Source organism: Lepidochelys olivacea (assembly GCF_965140295.1).
Source record: "Lepidochelys olivacea isolate rLepOli2 genome assembly, chromosome: 13".
Classification (NCBI taxonomy): domain Eukaryota; kingdom Metazoa; phylum Chordata; order Testudines; family Cheloniidae; genus Lepidochelys; species Lepidochelys olivacea.
Window position 1 is genome coordinate 2,936,340 of NC_140423.1, and position 16,305 is coordinate 2,952,644.

The window sequence follows — 16,305 nt, forward strand, 5'->3', positions numbered from 1 at the left end:
CCGCTTCTTCCCCAAGATACGCCTTCTCTAGAGCCCCACTCTGACTGTGCGAAATTCACCATGCCTGGCCCAACGTGCTCAGGAGGCTTGTGTGCTAGATCACATGCGAGCCCATGGTGCAGGTCTTCCCCGTGGCTGGGGCAGGCTTGTCCTGGCATGGACTCTGCTCGCCACAGCTAGTGGCAGTCAGACGCTCATGTGAGCGCCCGCGTGTCGGGCTGCGGCAGAAGGGGCTGGCTGGCTCTGCCGGCACGCTGGCCAGCGGTGGAGGTGGCAGGCTCATGTGGAGGGTGGCGCGTTTGCAGGAGAGGCGTGTGCCAGCTCACAAGGACATCCTGGGGAAGGTGACAGAGACGTGACAGCCTAGCTGTCCTGCACCCCCGTCCCGGCTGGGGCACACCCATCCCTGCTGAGGGGCGGACAGGGAGGGTGGCTCATGCTGTGGTGGAGTGAGGAGCTCAGATGCCCCAAAGAGCAGACAGTCGCTGTAGCCAGTGCCAGGGCTTTTGGGGCAAGGTCCAGTGATTTCCGCAAGGCAAGAAAGTCTCCTGCAATAGGCAGGTGCCTTGGGAACACACCCATTTTCCTTTCAGCCCCAGCACATTCCCAGAGTGGGCGGCTTGTCATGATTAAGGCTGCGTGTCTGTCAAGGCGGTCACGGGATTCCATGTCTTTCCGTGGCTTCCGTAACTTCTGCAGTGGCCGGTGCGGCTGGCTCTGGGGCTGCCCGAGCAGCTCAGGTGCGGGGTAGTGCTTACCTTGGGGGAGCGGCTCCCCCAAAGCGGCCAGCCTGTCCCTGCAGCTCCTAGGCGGCGGGACCAGGAGGCTCTGCATGCTGGCGCCGCCCCCGCAGCTTCCATTGGCCGCGGTCCTGGCCAATGGGAGCTGCAGAGCCGGACTTGTGGCGGGGACAGCGCATGGAGCCCCCTCTGGCCTTCCCTCCCGCTAGGACCTGCAGAGGCACATGGAGCCAGGTAGGAAGCCTGCCAGGCCCGCCAACCCTCCCCCCCAGCACCAGCAGGAGTCCCAGGCCACCTGCTGCCGCCCTCCCCCCCACCCAGCACCAGCCGCCCGCTTCCCTCGCCCCCAGCACCTGTGGCGCCCCCTGACCCCCCCCTCAGAGCACCCGCGGCCCCCTGGCCCAAGTTTTAGTTAGGGGTAGATAGTACAAGTCATGGACAGGTCACGGGCCGTGAATTTTTGTTTACTGCCCGTGACCTGTCCATGACTTTTACTAAAAAGACCCATGACTAAAACGTAGCCTTAGGCATGATAAATATTACAGACAACACACATTGTGCTCATACCTAACAGCCTCATCCAAGGCTTGACCAAGGCACTTGTATTATCTCCATTTTACAGATGGAGAAACTGAGGCAGAGACAGTGGCTCACTCATGGTCACATCCTGAGCCGGTGGCAGAGCTGGGAAAGAAGCAGGTGTCCTCATCCCCACTCCACTGTTTAAGCTGTAGAGCAGCACCGTATGTGTGGGCATACGGCCGCCTCCCCGGCAGCACAGTCACAAGACCCCAGGCCCGAGACCCACAACAAGCTAACCCTGCTCTGTCCCCAGGAATTAGCCCCCGGGTGCCTACAGCTCCTGGGGAACAGGTCACTGGCAGAACCTTGTTTTCAGAGGACTGGGCCCCTTTCCTCTGGTCTCCACGTGGAGCAGAGCAGGGAATTCTGGAATCACTGACTAGCTTCTCTCGGGTGGGGGAGGGGGAGCCAACTTCTCATTATACCCCAGTCACGCTCCCAGATCCATAAAAAACTGCAATTACAGCCCTGAGCCTATGCTGAAGGCTCACCGCTGGAGGATGGGAGCTCTGCAGCGGATGGGTTAAGAGCCCGCTGGCTGCCAGAGTCCTCCCCACAGCCCAGTGTTTGCACCTCGGTGACACGCTCCCGGGGGGGGGGGGGGGCAGTACCAAAGGAGGCTGCAACGGGGCAGCCATGCTGCCTGCACAAAGGCTGCCTTTGCAAGCCGACCAGCCTTGTCATATGCAAACAGCACTGGTAATAAATATGTATCAGACACCCTCCCACCTGAGCGCTCAGGCAGAGGTGCAATTACAGGATGCAAGCAGTGACTGATAAAATCTCCCTAAAGCAACCCCCCCACCAGTCCCTCCGGCACCTACACCCACACCCACACAACATTAGCCAATACGGGCCAGATTTGCAAATGATTCCACAAGGCAATTGTGCATTCATAATGTGTGTGTAATTGTGAGCTTATTATGCACGTGCAAATCTGGCCACTTCCCATGGAAATGAAGGGAACTGTCCAAGTGCAGGAGCATGTGTCCAATCTGCAAGTGTAACAGCCCTCATTGAGCATGCACTCTGGGTGCACAACTGCACACACATTTGCATGCTAAACTGTATGTTCAACTTGCTTGAAAATATGGTACTAAGGCTTCTTCAAAGACCAGGAGGGAACAGCAACCAAGCTGAGCCTCTAGCAGGAGCTCAGTCCTATTCTTGGAGCCATCACTGTGAACGCATGCTCCCACATGGAGTGGATGGGTCACCACCCAGTGCTTTAAGGAAGGGTTCAAAGCCCAAGGGGGACAATCAACGAGCCACAGATCCTTCAGCCAAGTGGGCCCTGCCCCTGCTCCACGTAAAGCTTTGCCCACGAACAAAGCATGTTGCTGATGCGTCTGTTGCATAAAGTGCAAAGCAGGCGGGATATGTTCCTAAATGCTCAATTGGCCAGACATGCTGCCACATTTTGCATGCACTGCAAACACCGGGGCTGCCATCCTAACGTCCCGGGAGCTACACTAATCAAACTGCAATAAAATAGTCCTGTTGCGCCCAGAGTTACCCAATTTGCACATGTAACCAAGAGGCAGTGGATACAAAGACAGGTTTCAGAGTAACAGCCGTGTTAGTCTGTATTCGCAAAAAGAAAAGGAGTACTTGTGGCACCTTAGAGACTAGCCAATTTGTTTGAGCGTGGGCTTTCGTGAGCTACAGCTCACTTCATACTTTTCACAGTATGCATCCGACGAAGTGAGCTGTAGCTCACGAAAGCTCATGCTCTAATAAATTGGTTAGTCTCTAAGGTGCCACAAGTACTCCTTTTCTTTTAGTGGATACAAAGGCATCGTTTTTTACTAAAAGCAATGGGCCAAATTCCTCCGTGGCATAACTGCACTGAAGCTGTGGTGTTACGCTGTGCATGGACTTGGCCAAATGGTTGCATGTGTCATTTTCAGGCGCGCTTGTTGAACCCACGTTTGAAGACATGGCTGTTGGTCCACTGTGTTCCCACGTCTCACCCCTTGCGACCCTCACACTCTGTGGGCTGGGTTGCCAGAGCGTTATACATTGGGGCCAACACTAGCGATTTTATTGCATGTCTCGTGTTTCCTGAAAGACACAGCTCCTGGAGTCAGGTGATTATATGAGACTCTCAGCTGTCATTATTTTTAAAAAGTCAGTTTTTACTCTTTTGCGGTTGCAGAGGAAAGCTTGATCACACCAACCCCAAAGGCCCAGAACCTTGGCGGCAAAGCCAAAGACCCTAACACTAAGTCAATTTGAAAGCTCATGATTGTTAAGGCAGTCTTGTGACCTTGAGGCCTGACTCATGATTTTGGAATAGCTGCAGCTGGCAATGCTGGTTACACGCATTTTATGCCCTTATAACTCTAGAGGCCTAAAGCTTCAATATGGATTGAGCTAGTTTCTCAACATGATGCTCTAAAAACAAGACGTTCTTAGGGCTCCTACAGGTAAAGGCCAAACCTTGGGGCTGGGCTGGGCGTGGGTCTAGCCCGACAGCGCCTGCAAATGACATGCAACATCTGCACCCTGTGCTTGGGTCCAGCCCTGGGCGAAGGAGTGTGGCCGGGGCTGCAAGAGGCTTCCAGCCAGGTCTGATCACCACTACTATTGATGCAAGCCTGGTCACACCAGGGCTGGGCAGGGCTGCCCAAACTCTGGATCTGAGCTTCCTGAAGCACTCGGAGAGTTCAGACTCTGCTGTGTCGGCCTTTTGTAAATAACAAGCCTGTAGTGGAGGCTCAAGACCAGGAGACAATTGGATTCTGTCCATGGAGTTACAACCTCAGCCTCTAGCTTCCTGGGCTGGGCTGGCTGTGGGAGTGCAGCAGTGAACCCGATCCAGACCCGGGGCAGCAGACTCCTCCAGAGAGGATCAAACAGACACCAGGGAGATGAATCCTTAGAGCAGCGAACAAAAATGCCTGGTGGGCTAGAAGCAAGAGCATCGTGTGAGGTGGTTACAACACTAGATCAGGAGTCAGGTGTTCTGGATTCCAGTCCTCACCAATGTTCCCTCTAATTTTTCCCATCCATGTGCGGAATGAATTTTGTTATGTGCATCAATATGGAGGCGATGTGTGGTGGGGGTGGAGCTGAGGAGTTTGGGGTGTGGGAGGGACTCAGGGCTGGGGCAGAGGGTTGGGGTACGAGGGGGTGAGGGCTCCGGGTGGGGGTGCAGGCTCTGGGGTGCGGCCGGGGATGAGGGGTTTGGAGTGCAGGCTGCCCTGGGGCCATGGCAGGGAGAGAGGACTCCCCCAGCCCTCTCTCCTCGCAGCAGCACCTGGGCTGGGGGGGAAAGGTGCCTTTCCCCACCTGCAGCAACTCCGGGGCTGGGTCCTGGGGAGAGGCGCCTCTCCCCGCTGCGGCCCTTGATAGGCTGATGTGCGGCCTTAGGTCCTCACTCTGCCAGAGACTCACAATGTGACCTTGGGCAAGTCACTGCCCTGCTCCGTGCCTCAGTTTCCCCATCTGTAAAATGACAACAGGCCAAGTTCAGCGGTGGTGTAACTCACTGGCTGCAGTGACATTACACCAGCGTGTATGTGTCCCAGTAAGACCTCCCCCACAGGGGTGGTGTGGGCCTGCCCATGGCATGGTTTGTCAAGTGCTCCGAGATCTTCAGCACACGGGAAGCACCGAGCACTATGACCATGTGTCAGGGGGAGGGTCCGCTGCTTTGATTGTGCTGCGTGCTGCCCCGCTCACACAAGGAGAGTTACAAGAGACCAGGATGACATCACTCTCCCAGGCCCTCTGAAACCCCACTCTTTTCACCTCCCTCCCTGCCACCACCCTCCCCTTCGTGGCCATCTGCTCCTGCCCCAGGCTCCAGAATGGGTCAGTGCTTTGACAGCAGAACCCAACTTGCAGTGGTGTGGTTTGGTTTGACCTCCCTCCTTTGCCCGGTGCCCTCGCTGTCTGGGGCAGAGTGTAGGCTCTTCGGGGCAGGGACCGGGCGGGTTTCTGATCTCAGGAAAGAGCCACGCCACGTTAGGGTCAATGCAAGGAGGGGACGCCAGCGACGACAAGGGCGATTCGCTTGGTTTCTTCACTCACCTGTTCCCTTCCCCCAGAGCAGGGTCCCGGTGCACAGCGCTGTATAAACAGAGGCTTGGGCATTGCCCGCCAGGCTGCACTGTGAATTTGGGGCTCCGCGCCCCCCATGCCTGCGGCCATGTCAGCCCAGGGCTGGTTCAGATCCCGGGTAAGTGATGTGGGGGGAGCAGGAGAAAGTTTGACATTCTCTCTAGCAACCCCTTCCTCGGGGAAAGCCTATTGGGGGATGCAAATCCTCCATTCCTGCCCTGCAACCAATGATGCGCCTGCCTGGGCGGAGCCTCCCATTGACAGAATAAGCACCTGGGTGTTTACACTAGAGGCGGCTGATGGTGCAGCCCCCAGACTGCACACGAGGGGCGGAGAGCGTCTGGGGGAGCCAGCGCTGGCTGACAGCTCGGCAGAGCTGTAAGAGAAGGCACCAGAGAGAGAGACGGGGAGGGCGTGCAGACAGCATGCAGTGCAAGGCATTGGCTCCAGCTGGCGAGCAAGGCAGGCGCTAGGGAGCAGACACAGGGAGGCAACTGGCTGGGAAAGAATAGGAAGAAAGAGCCAGCATTCTTTTCACCCATTTATTTTGTATCGATCCCCTTCCCCCTGCCCTCAGAGGCTCGTGTGCTGCAGGCTGGTGGGACCCCTGCAGCGCTCCGGGGCAGTGCCAAGCCGGTGTGGAACACAAGGAGAGACCGGCGTGGCGTTAATCTCACCCTCCATTGATTCAGGAGCCAGCCTGCCTTTTGCACAGCCCGCTTCCCAGCCGGCCGGCGGAGTGAAACATCTCAGGGAGGCAGGGCCGTTTTTTGTAAAGGTGCCAAGCCACTTCCATCAATTTCCTCGCCTGCTGCTTTGACGGACCGAGTTAAAAGGGGGCGGACGGGCTAAAGAACCTTCTCCAGTCCTAAGCAAGCAGAAGATTCTTCCTCCTCCTCTTCTTCCGGACAATGAAAATAACCCTGACTGGCATTTAGCATCTGGGAGCAATTCTTCAGCAGCAGCAGCAGCATGGTCCAGCAGAGGAACATGAGGAGCCGTGCAATCGAGTCCAAGAGGGAGGTGTGTCCCCAGCTAGCCACCAAAGACTCCCTGCTCCTCAAGGAAGCCGGCAGCAAGGGCGAGCCTGCCTGGTGCAAGACGCCGAGTGGCCACATCAAACGGCCCATGAATGCCTTCATGGTGTGGTCACAGAATGAGAGGCGGAAGATCATGGACCAGTGGCCGGACATGCACAATGCCGAGATCTCCAAGCGGCTGGGCAGGAGGTGGCAGCTCCTGCAGGACTCAGAGAAGATCCCCTTCGTCAAGGAGGCGGAGCGCCTGCGGCTCAAGCACATGGCTGACTACCCAGACTATAAGTACCGGCCCAGGAAAAAGGGCAAAATAGGGGCCAGCAAGTCCCGGCCAAGGCTCCCCGTGAAGATAAAACCATCCGTCCTCAGCCGGGTCACCTCCAGCAGAAGGCAGCCTTCCAAGCATGACTCCAGCTGCCAGATGGGAGAGTCCACCCTCAAGATGGAAGAGGACCTCTTAGAGGTGCGGCTGTCAGAGACGCCCTTTGAGGACTGCCCGAAGGCACCTGGCAAGGAGTTCTGGCACATGGTCCCCGCTGCGCGGGCGGCTGGGGAGAAAAGAAGCAAGAGGGATGACTCCGTTGAGTCCCGCCAGCTGAAGGACCCAGAACCCACCGCGCAGCCCTTCCCGGAGCAGGTGAGCTCCCCAGAGAGTGGGTCCCCCTCCCCAATGTCAACTGCATCCCCGCCTTCCTCCTTCTCCTCCTCTGACGAAGAGCTGGAGGAAGAGCTCTTGGGTGTCCTGCCCGGGAAAGCCCAGCCAAGCGCAGCCTGCGGAGCCCTGGACTGGTCAGTCTTCGACAAAGACCTCGACCTTTTCCCCTTGGGAGTCACCTCTCACTTTGAGTTCCCAGACTATTGCACTCCGGAGGTGACAGAGATGATTGCTGGGGACTGGCTGATGTCCAGCATCTCGGACTTGGTCTTTACGTACTGAGTCCCGCGTTCGGCAGGTAACTCTTTTCCACAATCAGGTTGTATCAAAAAACAGGAAGAAAAACCAGCTGTTTACATGCAGGAATCAGGTATTTTGCCTTGAACACATTCAAAGGCAGACACTCCCGATCACCCCATCCCCCGCTGCACACACCCACTTCTCCCAGCGCTAGCTCAGTCATCCTGCTCCGGTCCAGAGCCACGGGGGCTGCAGCTCTGTGGCTGGGCTGGGCCATCACCTTTCATTCCTGAAGCCTTGGGGAGTACGGGCTTGACACAGCCTTTATTTTGCCATGAAATTTGACTGTCTAATCAGGTTTTCATTGTGAACCTCTCTTCTCCCGTCTCCCCTTCCCCCACCCCTGCTTCCAGCTGCTGCTCAGCTCTGCCGCCATCCATCCCTCTACTGCTGAGAGACACTCCCCCCACTCCATCTCGCTTCTACCCCAGATTTTTCCCTCCTGCCCTCTCTTGCTAGCAGAGGCCACCTCCCCCGCAAATGAATTTTCATCCACCATTCCTCCTTCCCCACTCCTTTGCGTGTCTGGGAATCACCAGTTTCCTTTGCTTTTATTTCAGTGCGTTGTCAAACCTGCCTTCGTTTTTCTCCTCTTCCTTCGAAGAGCCCTTGGGAAGAGAGCCCAGTCGGGTCCATCCATCCCCGGGTTTAGAGGGCTGTCAGGGAGCATGTACAACTTGCGCTCTCCCACCCTTCCGATACCCAGTTTTATTGGGGCTCCGGCGGGACAAGCCTCTGTCCCTGCCTAGTTGCAACGGCGCGCGCACGCTCCCCGCAACTCACTTTGGGAAAGAGCAAAGTTGCACGCACGTGATTTGCACGTGGATCCGAGAGGCTGTTGTTCCTCTCTCCAGACGCTCGTGCAGGCAACTACGCCGTGTGGGGAGCCCGTTCCGAGAAAGGACCCTGCTCCCTGTTAATACGAGAGGTGAGCCAAAGGTGGGGAAAGTGGGCACACGTTGCTTCCTTCTGCACCACACCCTGATTTTAGCACTGAGCCCTGGCATTGCTGGCGATTTGCCCACACCAGCCCTGCGCTGCTCAAGGCTCATTCTGGCTGGTCTTGGCCAGAGGTGCCGGTCTCGCCCATGCCCCGTTCTGATGACTTGCCAAGGGTGAGGCGGCTTTGCGGGCAGTGTGCCGATCCAGGGCTTGCTGGGGAGGGGGAGCCACAGGGAAATCTGCCTTAAGTGACCACCCAAAAGGGACCAACAACAACAAAGCCAGATGCCTAGCTGAGCCAGGTCTGTGACTGAAGGTCGAATAAAACTGTCCTGCTTGGGGATGCTTCCCAATTCACAGTGTCTGCACCCATTTGTGGAGCTGGGCCTTAGGGCAGGTTTCCCTGCAGACAAGTGAGCTGGGGCTTCTGGCAGGGAATGCCCTGGTTGAAGGGCTCTTTGGCTCAGTTTTTCCTTGCCTTTGCTAATGTCTCCTTCCTGCGGTAAAACCGCCTCCTCCTGCTGCTGCCTGGAAACATATGGCTGCAATGGCAGGCTCGGATTTAAAGGCACGGTACAATGCTGCAGAAGGATGGGACCTTTCTGCCCAGGTATGAATGTGCTTTGTTCGGTGGCCCTAGAAAGGGCGCGAGCTGCTCCCTGGCCACAGCCTGAGACTGGGGGGTGGTGCTGGAGGAAGCAGTTTCCCAAGCAAGATGAAATCCTAGCTGTCTGGAAAGAGTGAGGGGACGGGGCGGGGCAGGTCTGAGATTGCACTGTCCTGTTGGTGGCTTGGGATGGGATTTAGCCCTGAAGAAACCTCACAGCTATCCACCCTCGGCTCATCAGGGAACTCTTGCTTTATACAGCTTCTGAGGTCTCCTCTGCCCTGGATCCCCCACCCCCACCCCAGTGAGGCAGCCCCTCGAACATCTCTCAGGAAGAGGAGCACCCTGAACGCAACCGTGCTGGGGTGCTGTATTATTGCAGAAGTCGCGGCAGGGCTTGTCCCCTTGTTTCTCAGCAGCTTTGCCTCACCTGTCCTGGGCTCCGAGGGCTGTTTCTTAGGGGGCTGCTTGACTCTAGGTCAGAATTCCCCAGTTCCCACAGCTGGGAGGATTTCCATTCAGACTCGGCCGAAGCTCAGAGTTCCTCGGGTATGAATGGGATCTCCTTCACTAGAAAACTGTCTAGCCGTATGAAACAACACGACTCAAAAAGTCCCGGCTCTGAACGCCGGCATGATCTTCAGAGATGCTGCGTACCTACCACCTCCGTTGGGAGCTATGGGTGAGCGGTGCCTCTGAAACTCAGGTCCTGTGCAGGGCCTCATGTAGAGCACTGTTGGCTTTTCAGTCAAACTGTAATCTAAGTGGCTTTGGTTTAAATGGCCCAGATGTTAGACTTTGAACGGGGACAAGTGGGCGTGTTCAGAAAGTCCTTTCCCAAGGACATTCCAACCCCCTAGTCCCCAGCTGATCAGCTGAGCTCTCGGGATACATTTGAGAAATATTATAGATATGTGTGTGTGTATATATGGATTCAAATTTATAAACTAGGTTTAAAGAGCACTGAGATCATCATGCAAATATGCAAAAAGCAAGGGATCCTTAATGAGCAGAACAAATGTTTCCTATATCAGCCTCACCTTTCCTTCTCCCGCACCAAGGCTTGCAAGCCATTAAAATACAATGTAGTGAACAGACCTTAGCAACCCAAATAAACCCCTGGAAAGCCACATGAATTACAGATGCTCCCCAAGGTTCCCTGCTCAAGGCAGCCCATTCACCTGCAGTGGCACGAGGCGGGGACACTACAGCCCATCTGCGCCACTCAGCCTCTAATGCAGAGCTCTTCCCCTGCAGCTTCCTTCCCCCCCAGGTGGAGGCCAGACAGGCCCATTGTAATGAAAACCCCACCCCCCTTCCCTTCCCAGCAGGGCACCTGGCAGGTCGATGGATCCCAAAGGGTTTCATACCCACGCAGAGGGGGGCCTCCCTTTAAAGAACCTGGGGGACCTGGCCGTACCATCACTTCTGATCCCCAGGAATCCAGCCGCTGACATGCCCTCTGCACATGCCGGCTGCAGGAGGGTCTGTCTCCTCCAGCGCTTTCCAGGACACCCAGAGCCCTTTAGGATCTAGGCGCCTGCTTGGAATTTATCTCTTTTCTTGTGCTGCATCCAAGCAAGGCATGAGACAACCTTGGTGGTGACTCAGCTCTGCCCAGGAGTGGCAGCCCCCGGGTCCACCCTGCTGCCTGCAGGGACCTATGCTGGGCTGAGTCAGGGGTGGTCGGTCTTTACCCAGTGCTGTAAATGGACCTTTATGGGGCTGGTTCTGCCAGCCTGCTTCCAGATGTCACCAGAATCCTCAGCCTGGCTGCTCTGGCGTCAGCCCTCCCAAGGCAAGGAAAGCAAGTCAGCAACTTGAGAAAGTAACATATCCCCTGAACACAGCCAGTGCTGCGGCTGGCCCTGTCCCAGGGAAGCCCTGGTCTTCAGTGGGAACAGGTTTGGACTTGGCTGTTTGGAAGGAGGAAATGTTGGCTGATATTCACAGCGATTGGGTGTTTTCAGCTCCCAACGCATTCTTGTGGCAGGGATTGCAGGATTGCCAGTACAGTGCTCCCAGGGAGGGACTTCCTGCAACCCATGAAAGTGGACTGCTTTTTTTGGAGCAGGTGGGATGCAGGTTCTGGGTGTTTCACTCCCCAGAGCATGGCCCATGGACTCTCTCTTCTTAGCTTGACACTTCCCATGCACCAGTCCCTAGAACGATGGCAGTGGCCCGGAGGGTAACTTTTAAAATGAGCATTGACTGTTCAGGAATACGCCCTCAAACTCCAGGCTCTGCTGTGAACTGTCCTTGCTGCCAGCACCTCCACTGCCCATGACTGGTGCTGCCCTCTGAGACCCCCATCCTGCAAGCTTTCCATACAGGCAGGTCCCCATATCTGTCCAGAGCCCCACTGCATGGGGGTTTTCCCTTGCAGAGCAGCTTGCAGGGTTGGGGTCTTGGCATTCAGGTGCATGCAGTGACTGTCACCAGCAGGCCCTTCTGTTGTAGTCATGGGGCCGCACCTGGCCTGACGGGTTTGAGTCACAGATCCAAAGGCAGGTGACACCCGGAGAGCAGCAGCACGCTCTGAGAGAAGTGTGGCCAGAAGGGCTGTATATGGAGGGGCCCTGGCGGTGTGCTGGGCCCCCCCCCGTTTCAAAGTAAGGGGTATTTGCAGGAATAGGGGTAGCTGCGAGGAGGTGACACCAGCTGGAGGCAGTACAGTTTGTAGGGCAGTCAGCGGGCGTGGTGCAACCAGCGAACACACAGCATCCGCCTCGCAGCCAGCCCATGGATCTCATGCTTTCCTGTACCCCCCAGGGAAATGGTCCGTGCCAGTGGGCTCAGAGCGCAGGGAGAGCAGAACCGGCAGGTGTACCGGGGCTGATGGGCTGTGTCTGTCGAAGACATTCCAGCCAGTAACAGGAGTCAGGGTTAGGAGCAGCACTCCAGGGGGCAGTAACAGAGACTCAACGAGTGCCACCCTAGGGTGCATGGGCTGAGGTGGCTTGGCTGGGCATGTGGGTGCTGGAGAGAGTGTGTGATACACGTCCCGCCTCACCAAGAGCATCTTCTGCTCTTTGCCCGCCCAGCTGCCCAGAACGCCTGTCGGGAAGGGGAGAGGAGAACGGACAGGGCGTGGGGGCTGCATCCTCACCCCTCTCACTTGTAGGAAGAGGTGGGTTTCATTGGCCAGCTGTTTTTCCCCTCCCCCACCCCGCAGCTCCAAGGCATGGGAGGAAGCCAGTCTGCTGGGTCCGTGCGCATGCCCTCTTTGGGACTGCAGACCCCTCCCCCTACTCCGTGTGTGTGGCGGGAGGGGGCTCAGGTAGAGGGAACTCCAGTCTGGAAGGATTACTGCAAAACACAGAGCAGAACCTGTCCTGGGCCAGGCTCTCCTCTTCCTCTCAGGGGCTGCCCCCAGAGCTGCAGGCCAAAACCCCGTGTCCTGTCCACCCCTGCATCTGTATCTGATAGAGCGGGTTCCCTCTGCCCCTTGGGGCAGACAGGAGACTGGGGGGAATGCTGGTCTCTCCCTGGCCTGGCCTGAGAGATCCCGCAGGGAAAAGCAGGCTCTGGTTCCAGTTAGTTTACAAACCATCAGGCTAAACCCTCCTCAGGAGCAGGCCCCAGGTAGGATCCTCTCTACAGGGACCTGATCACAGCTGCAGAGCCAGGGCCTGGAAGGAGTAAGCGGGATGGTGGCGAGAGGGAAATGCTACTCTTCAGCCTCCTTCCTCCTGACTTTAAGCACAAAGAGCATTTGCTTCCTCTCCGCTCCCACTTCCTGTAGGCTTTTCTTGTTTTCCTTTGTCAGAGGAGAAAGAGTTGTGAACCATGGTGAACTGCTGTGACATGTGGTTTTAGTGCTTTAGAGACGCCCCCGCGTTTTGACTTCTCTCTCATTCTATCGCTTGGCTAGTTTCTGCTGTGACTATCCTTTCCCCGTGTCCCTGCTGCCTGTAATTTGCTGCCGTGTGTGCGCGCGTGTGTGTGACACATTCGAGTCATCGATATAGATAAATAAAAACTTGTCTCAGGAACAAACTCCACGGATTGTGGCCAGCAGGGCTCTGGGGATGCGACCCCCATCCCTTTTCCCAAACCTCCTCCCAACGCTTTACAGTTGTCAGCAGGTGTTGATGGAGAAAAACTCCAGCCTGCAAATGGTGCTACAAGCGCTCTGGGTTTTCTTTTGTATTGTTGTGTTAGTGACAAGGTTCCTGTATCTGTTGTCTTGGAGAAATAGGCTTTTAGATGAGGGGAAGTAACGGCACTTGGTACATCCGAACAGTGTGTGTGAAATGTCCCGGACAGGTTATGTGAAAGCTCGGCTAATGGTTATACTGATTGTTGTAACTATGGAATAAAGTGTATTCTTGGTCTGCCTCAGGTGCTCTTCTCGCTCAGTTTGTGCCTCTGTTTCTGACTCAGCTCACCTACATTGGCAGCCCGACACTAGTGTTACACCACTGGTTACAACGGAGTTACTCCTGATTTACACTGCGGTGAGAGCAGAATCAATGCCCCCTCTCTTTGCACAAGAACCCCTAAGTTGGAATAGCATGCTTCTTCCTCTGATCCAGCCAGCTGAACCCCAGTTTACCAGCCCCACAGACACCACAAAATCACCAAATCCTGCAAGCCATGTGCTTACGAGTCCGAACAGCATCATCCATTCATACAGAGCCATCACCTCCAGGGGCTTTACAAACAGGACACACACACACGTAGGGCAGGGAGCAAAGAAGAAAACTATCCATCTGAAAGCGCAATGGAGAATTGTAAGGAAGCAGCATGTAATGGCCTGACTTGGACTTTGGCTGGGATACTGTAACGCAGTGGTGTACACCCAAGTTTCGCTAAGTTACTTGCTTACAAAATCAGGCATAAAAACACAAAAGGGTCACAGCACATTATTACTGAAAAATTGCTGACGTTCTCACGTTTACTGTAGGAGTATAAGATAAATCAATTGGAATATACATACTGTACTTACATTTCAGTGAATAATATATAGAGCTGTATAAACAACGTCACTGTCCGAAATTTTAGTGTGTACTGACTTCACTAGGGCTTTTCCTGTAGCCTGTTGTAAAACTAGGCAAACCTCTAGATGAGTTGATGTACCCCCTGGAAGACCTCTGTGTATCCCAAGGGGTCCGTGTATCCTGGCTGAAAACCACTGTTGTAACACACTCAGAAGCCTGGTGGCGGGAGTGAAAGACCAGCCCTTTTTATTAAACACATGAGCACTGAGCTCAGTCTCAGCATGCCCTGGTGCTGGGAAACTTCTAGTTCATGCTAGGCATGCTCCGAGACGTCATCACAGCTTCGAGCATAGCTAATAGTATGGAGGTGACTCACTACCCATTCTAAGAGACACTAGGGTTAAATGCAGGGCCCAATGACTCCTGCTACTACTGACTGGAGGGAAAAGCACCAGCTAGCGAACTGTCACCAACTGCAGTGGCTAGATTTTCCTCGGCGACCTCCCATCCAAACACCCGCCAAGCCCAACTCTGCTCAGCACAAGGCACCACCTGCCTACTGCCACTGCCGCCGGAAAGGGCGACTCTCACGGTAGTTCCACTGCACAGATCCTTCCAGTGTAGAAGGGGCAAATCCCCAGCCTCTGAGTGCAGCGATGCCCTAGAAGCCGGAGCCGCACCCTCCACAGACACACCCGGGAATCTGGGAGAACAGAAATCCTCTCCCTCCAAAAATACATTACAAACCTCGCAGAAATGTTTTCGTGAATTTCATTGGATTCTGGGTCAAAATTCCCTTTTTGTGGAAAATTTCCTCCCCGCTCTCCATACCGACCATCTCCAGTCCCCATTCATTCCCTCCCTGGAGCTGTTCACAGTAGTTCAGTAGAGTTACATGCTCTGTTCCTGTCTTATCCCTGAATGTCTCCATGTACAGCTGTAATATGCCCCTGCTTACAAGATCTACACACCAGAGCAAAACAGCCACATTCCCAGCCTCCGCCTCTGCTTGTAGCATGGTCCCCTAACTAGGGTCAATAATACTTTGTGCTTACATATCACTTTCATCCCGGCATCTCAAAGCACTTTCCAAAGGCAGGTAGGAATTAGTATCCACCCTCTTACAGGTAGGGAAAGTGAGGTTCCCCTTCACATGCATACAGTGCATTTCATCCAACAGTATTTCATTCCACTATACGCAGCATCACAGAAATGCAGCCACCTCTGGGGTATAAGGCAGCAGACAGACAGGGAGCTGGCATTCAGCCAGGGTTGGGGGAGTTCTGCTCAAGGAAACCATTGGAACAGTGCCGGGAATTCTGTCATGCCCACACAGAGCAGATGAGACCTTGGTTTTCAAAGCCTCTGATGAGGCACCTCTCTCTGTGCCACAGGAAATTGCATGGACACAGGCCTGGGCTTGCAGCAGTTCAGGTGTTTCCGACCTGAGGCTCAGGTCACTAGGCCCCCCCACCGGCGACCTGCTCCCTCTTTCTGTGTGATTCATCAACACACAGAGGTCTATGGAAACCTCACAGGCAAGGTGACGCAGCCTTTGCACCACCACCAGCCTCCGTCCTACGGGGCAGAGGGTGTGTTACAAGTGTCCCAAAGGAGCCAGACTGTACAGGGACCCAGCTGCCTTGAGTCTCCTCTTCTCCTTCTCTGGCACCATCCCCCAGACCTGCCTGAGCATCAGAGCAGCCCAGGGCAGGGTCCCCCCACGCTTCTGTGAGAGCAACCGACAGGAAACGAGGCTGCTTCTGTGTAGGTCACGGAGACATCTGCTGGCCAGCAGGGGTAGCAGCTACTGACAGGACGGTACCTTGGGGGACGATAACTATCCTCCACCCAAGGAAAGGGGGGAGTGAAGAGGAAACTAAGGCCCTTTATGTCCCAGAGGCTCTGACGGCAACTCCGCCCAACAGATTCACTTAAAACAACCCCCCGGCCCCAAAGTCCCTCCACTCTTAACTGTGCCAGAACTCCGGGACATGCCCCGTTTTTAATATAGTGAAAAAGCTCATTCACACCCTGAGACAATGCCTGGGATTTGCTTCTCCCATTAAAATAGCAAATTACGCATTCGTTGTTTGCTTTGCGGGGAAGGCCGGGAGCTGAGAGAAGAATAAAGTGTTGGGTTACCTTTAAAGATGTGTGCAGTCTGTGCTGTGTCCTCTGTGCGCTGTGTGTGCCCGCACACACATGGAAAAGGGGAGAGGGGCACTGAGCGGCCGGCAAGACTGTGTGCATGGCAAACAGGATCTCAGTCACCAGGTCTGGCTCAAAGCTGAAATGAATACAGATGATTTTATCAAATCAGTCCCTTGAATAAAGCATGGTGTCCTGCCAAAGTGTCCTTTGGACTTCACAGAAAGAAGAGGAGTACTTGTGGCACCTTAGAAACTAACCCATTTATTTGAGCATGAGC

The 16,305-nt window shown here is 55.2% G+C and overlaps 1 protein-coding gene across 1 annotated transcript; it reads left to right on the forward strand.

Annotated features, from left to right (window-relative positions):
• Nucleotides 1–5,720: 5,720 nt before the first annotated feature.
• Nucleotides 5,721–13,275, forward strand: SOX12 (SRY-box transcription factor 12). The gene has a single exon (XM_084646024.1). It carries the CDS (start codon nucleotides 6,363–6,365, stop codon nucleotides 7,362–7,364), a length of 1,002 nt encoding a protein of 333 aa, XP_084502150.1. The 5' UTR covers nucleotides 5,721–6,362; the 3' UTR covers nucleotides 7,365–13,275.
• Nucleotides 13,276–16,305: the final 3,030 nt, after the last annotated feature.

What these genes read in the sequence shown, in the direction of transcription:
- SOX12 (XM_084646024.1), top strand. Translation starts at nt 6,363, where the DNA reads ATGGTCCAGCAGAGGAACATGAGGAGCCGTGCAATCGAGTCCAAGAGG.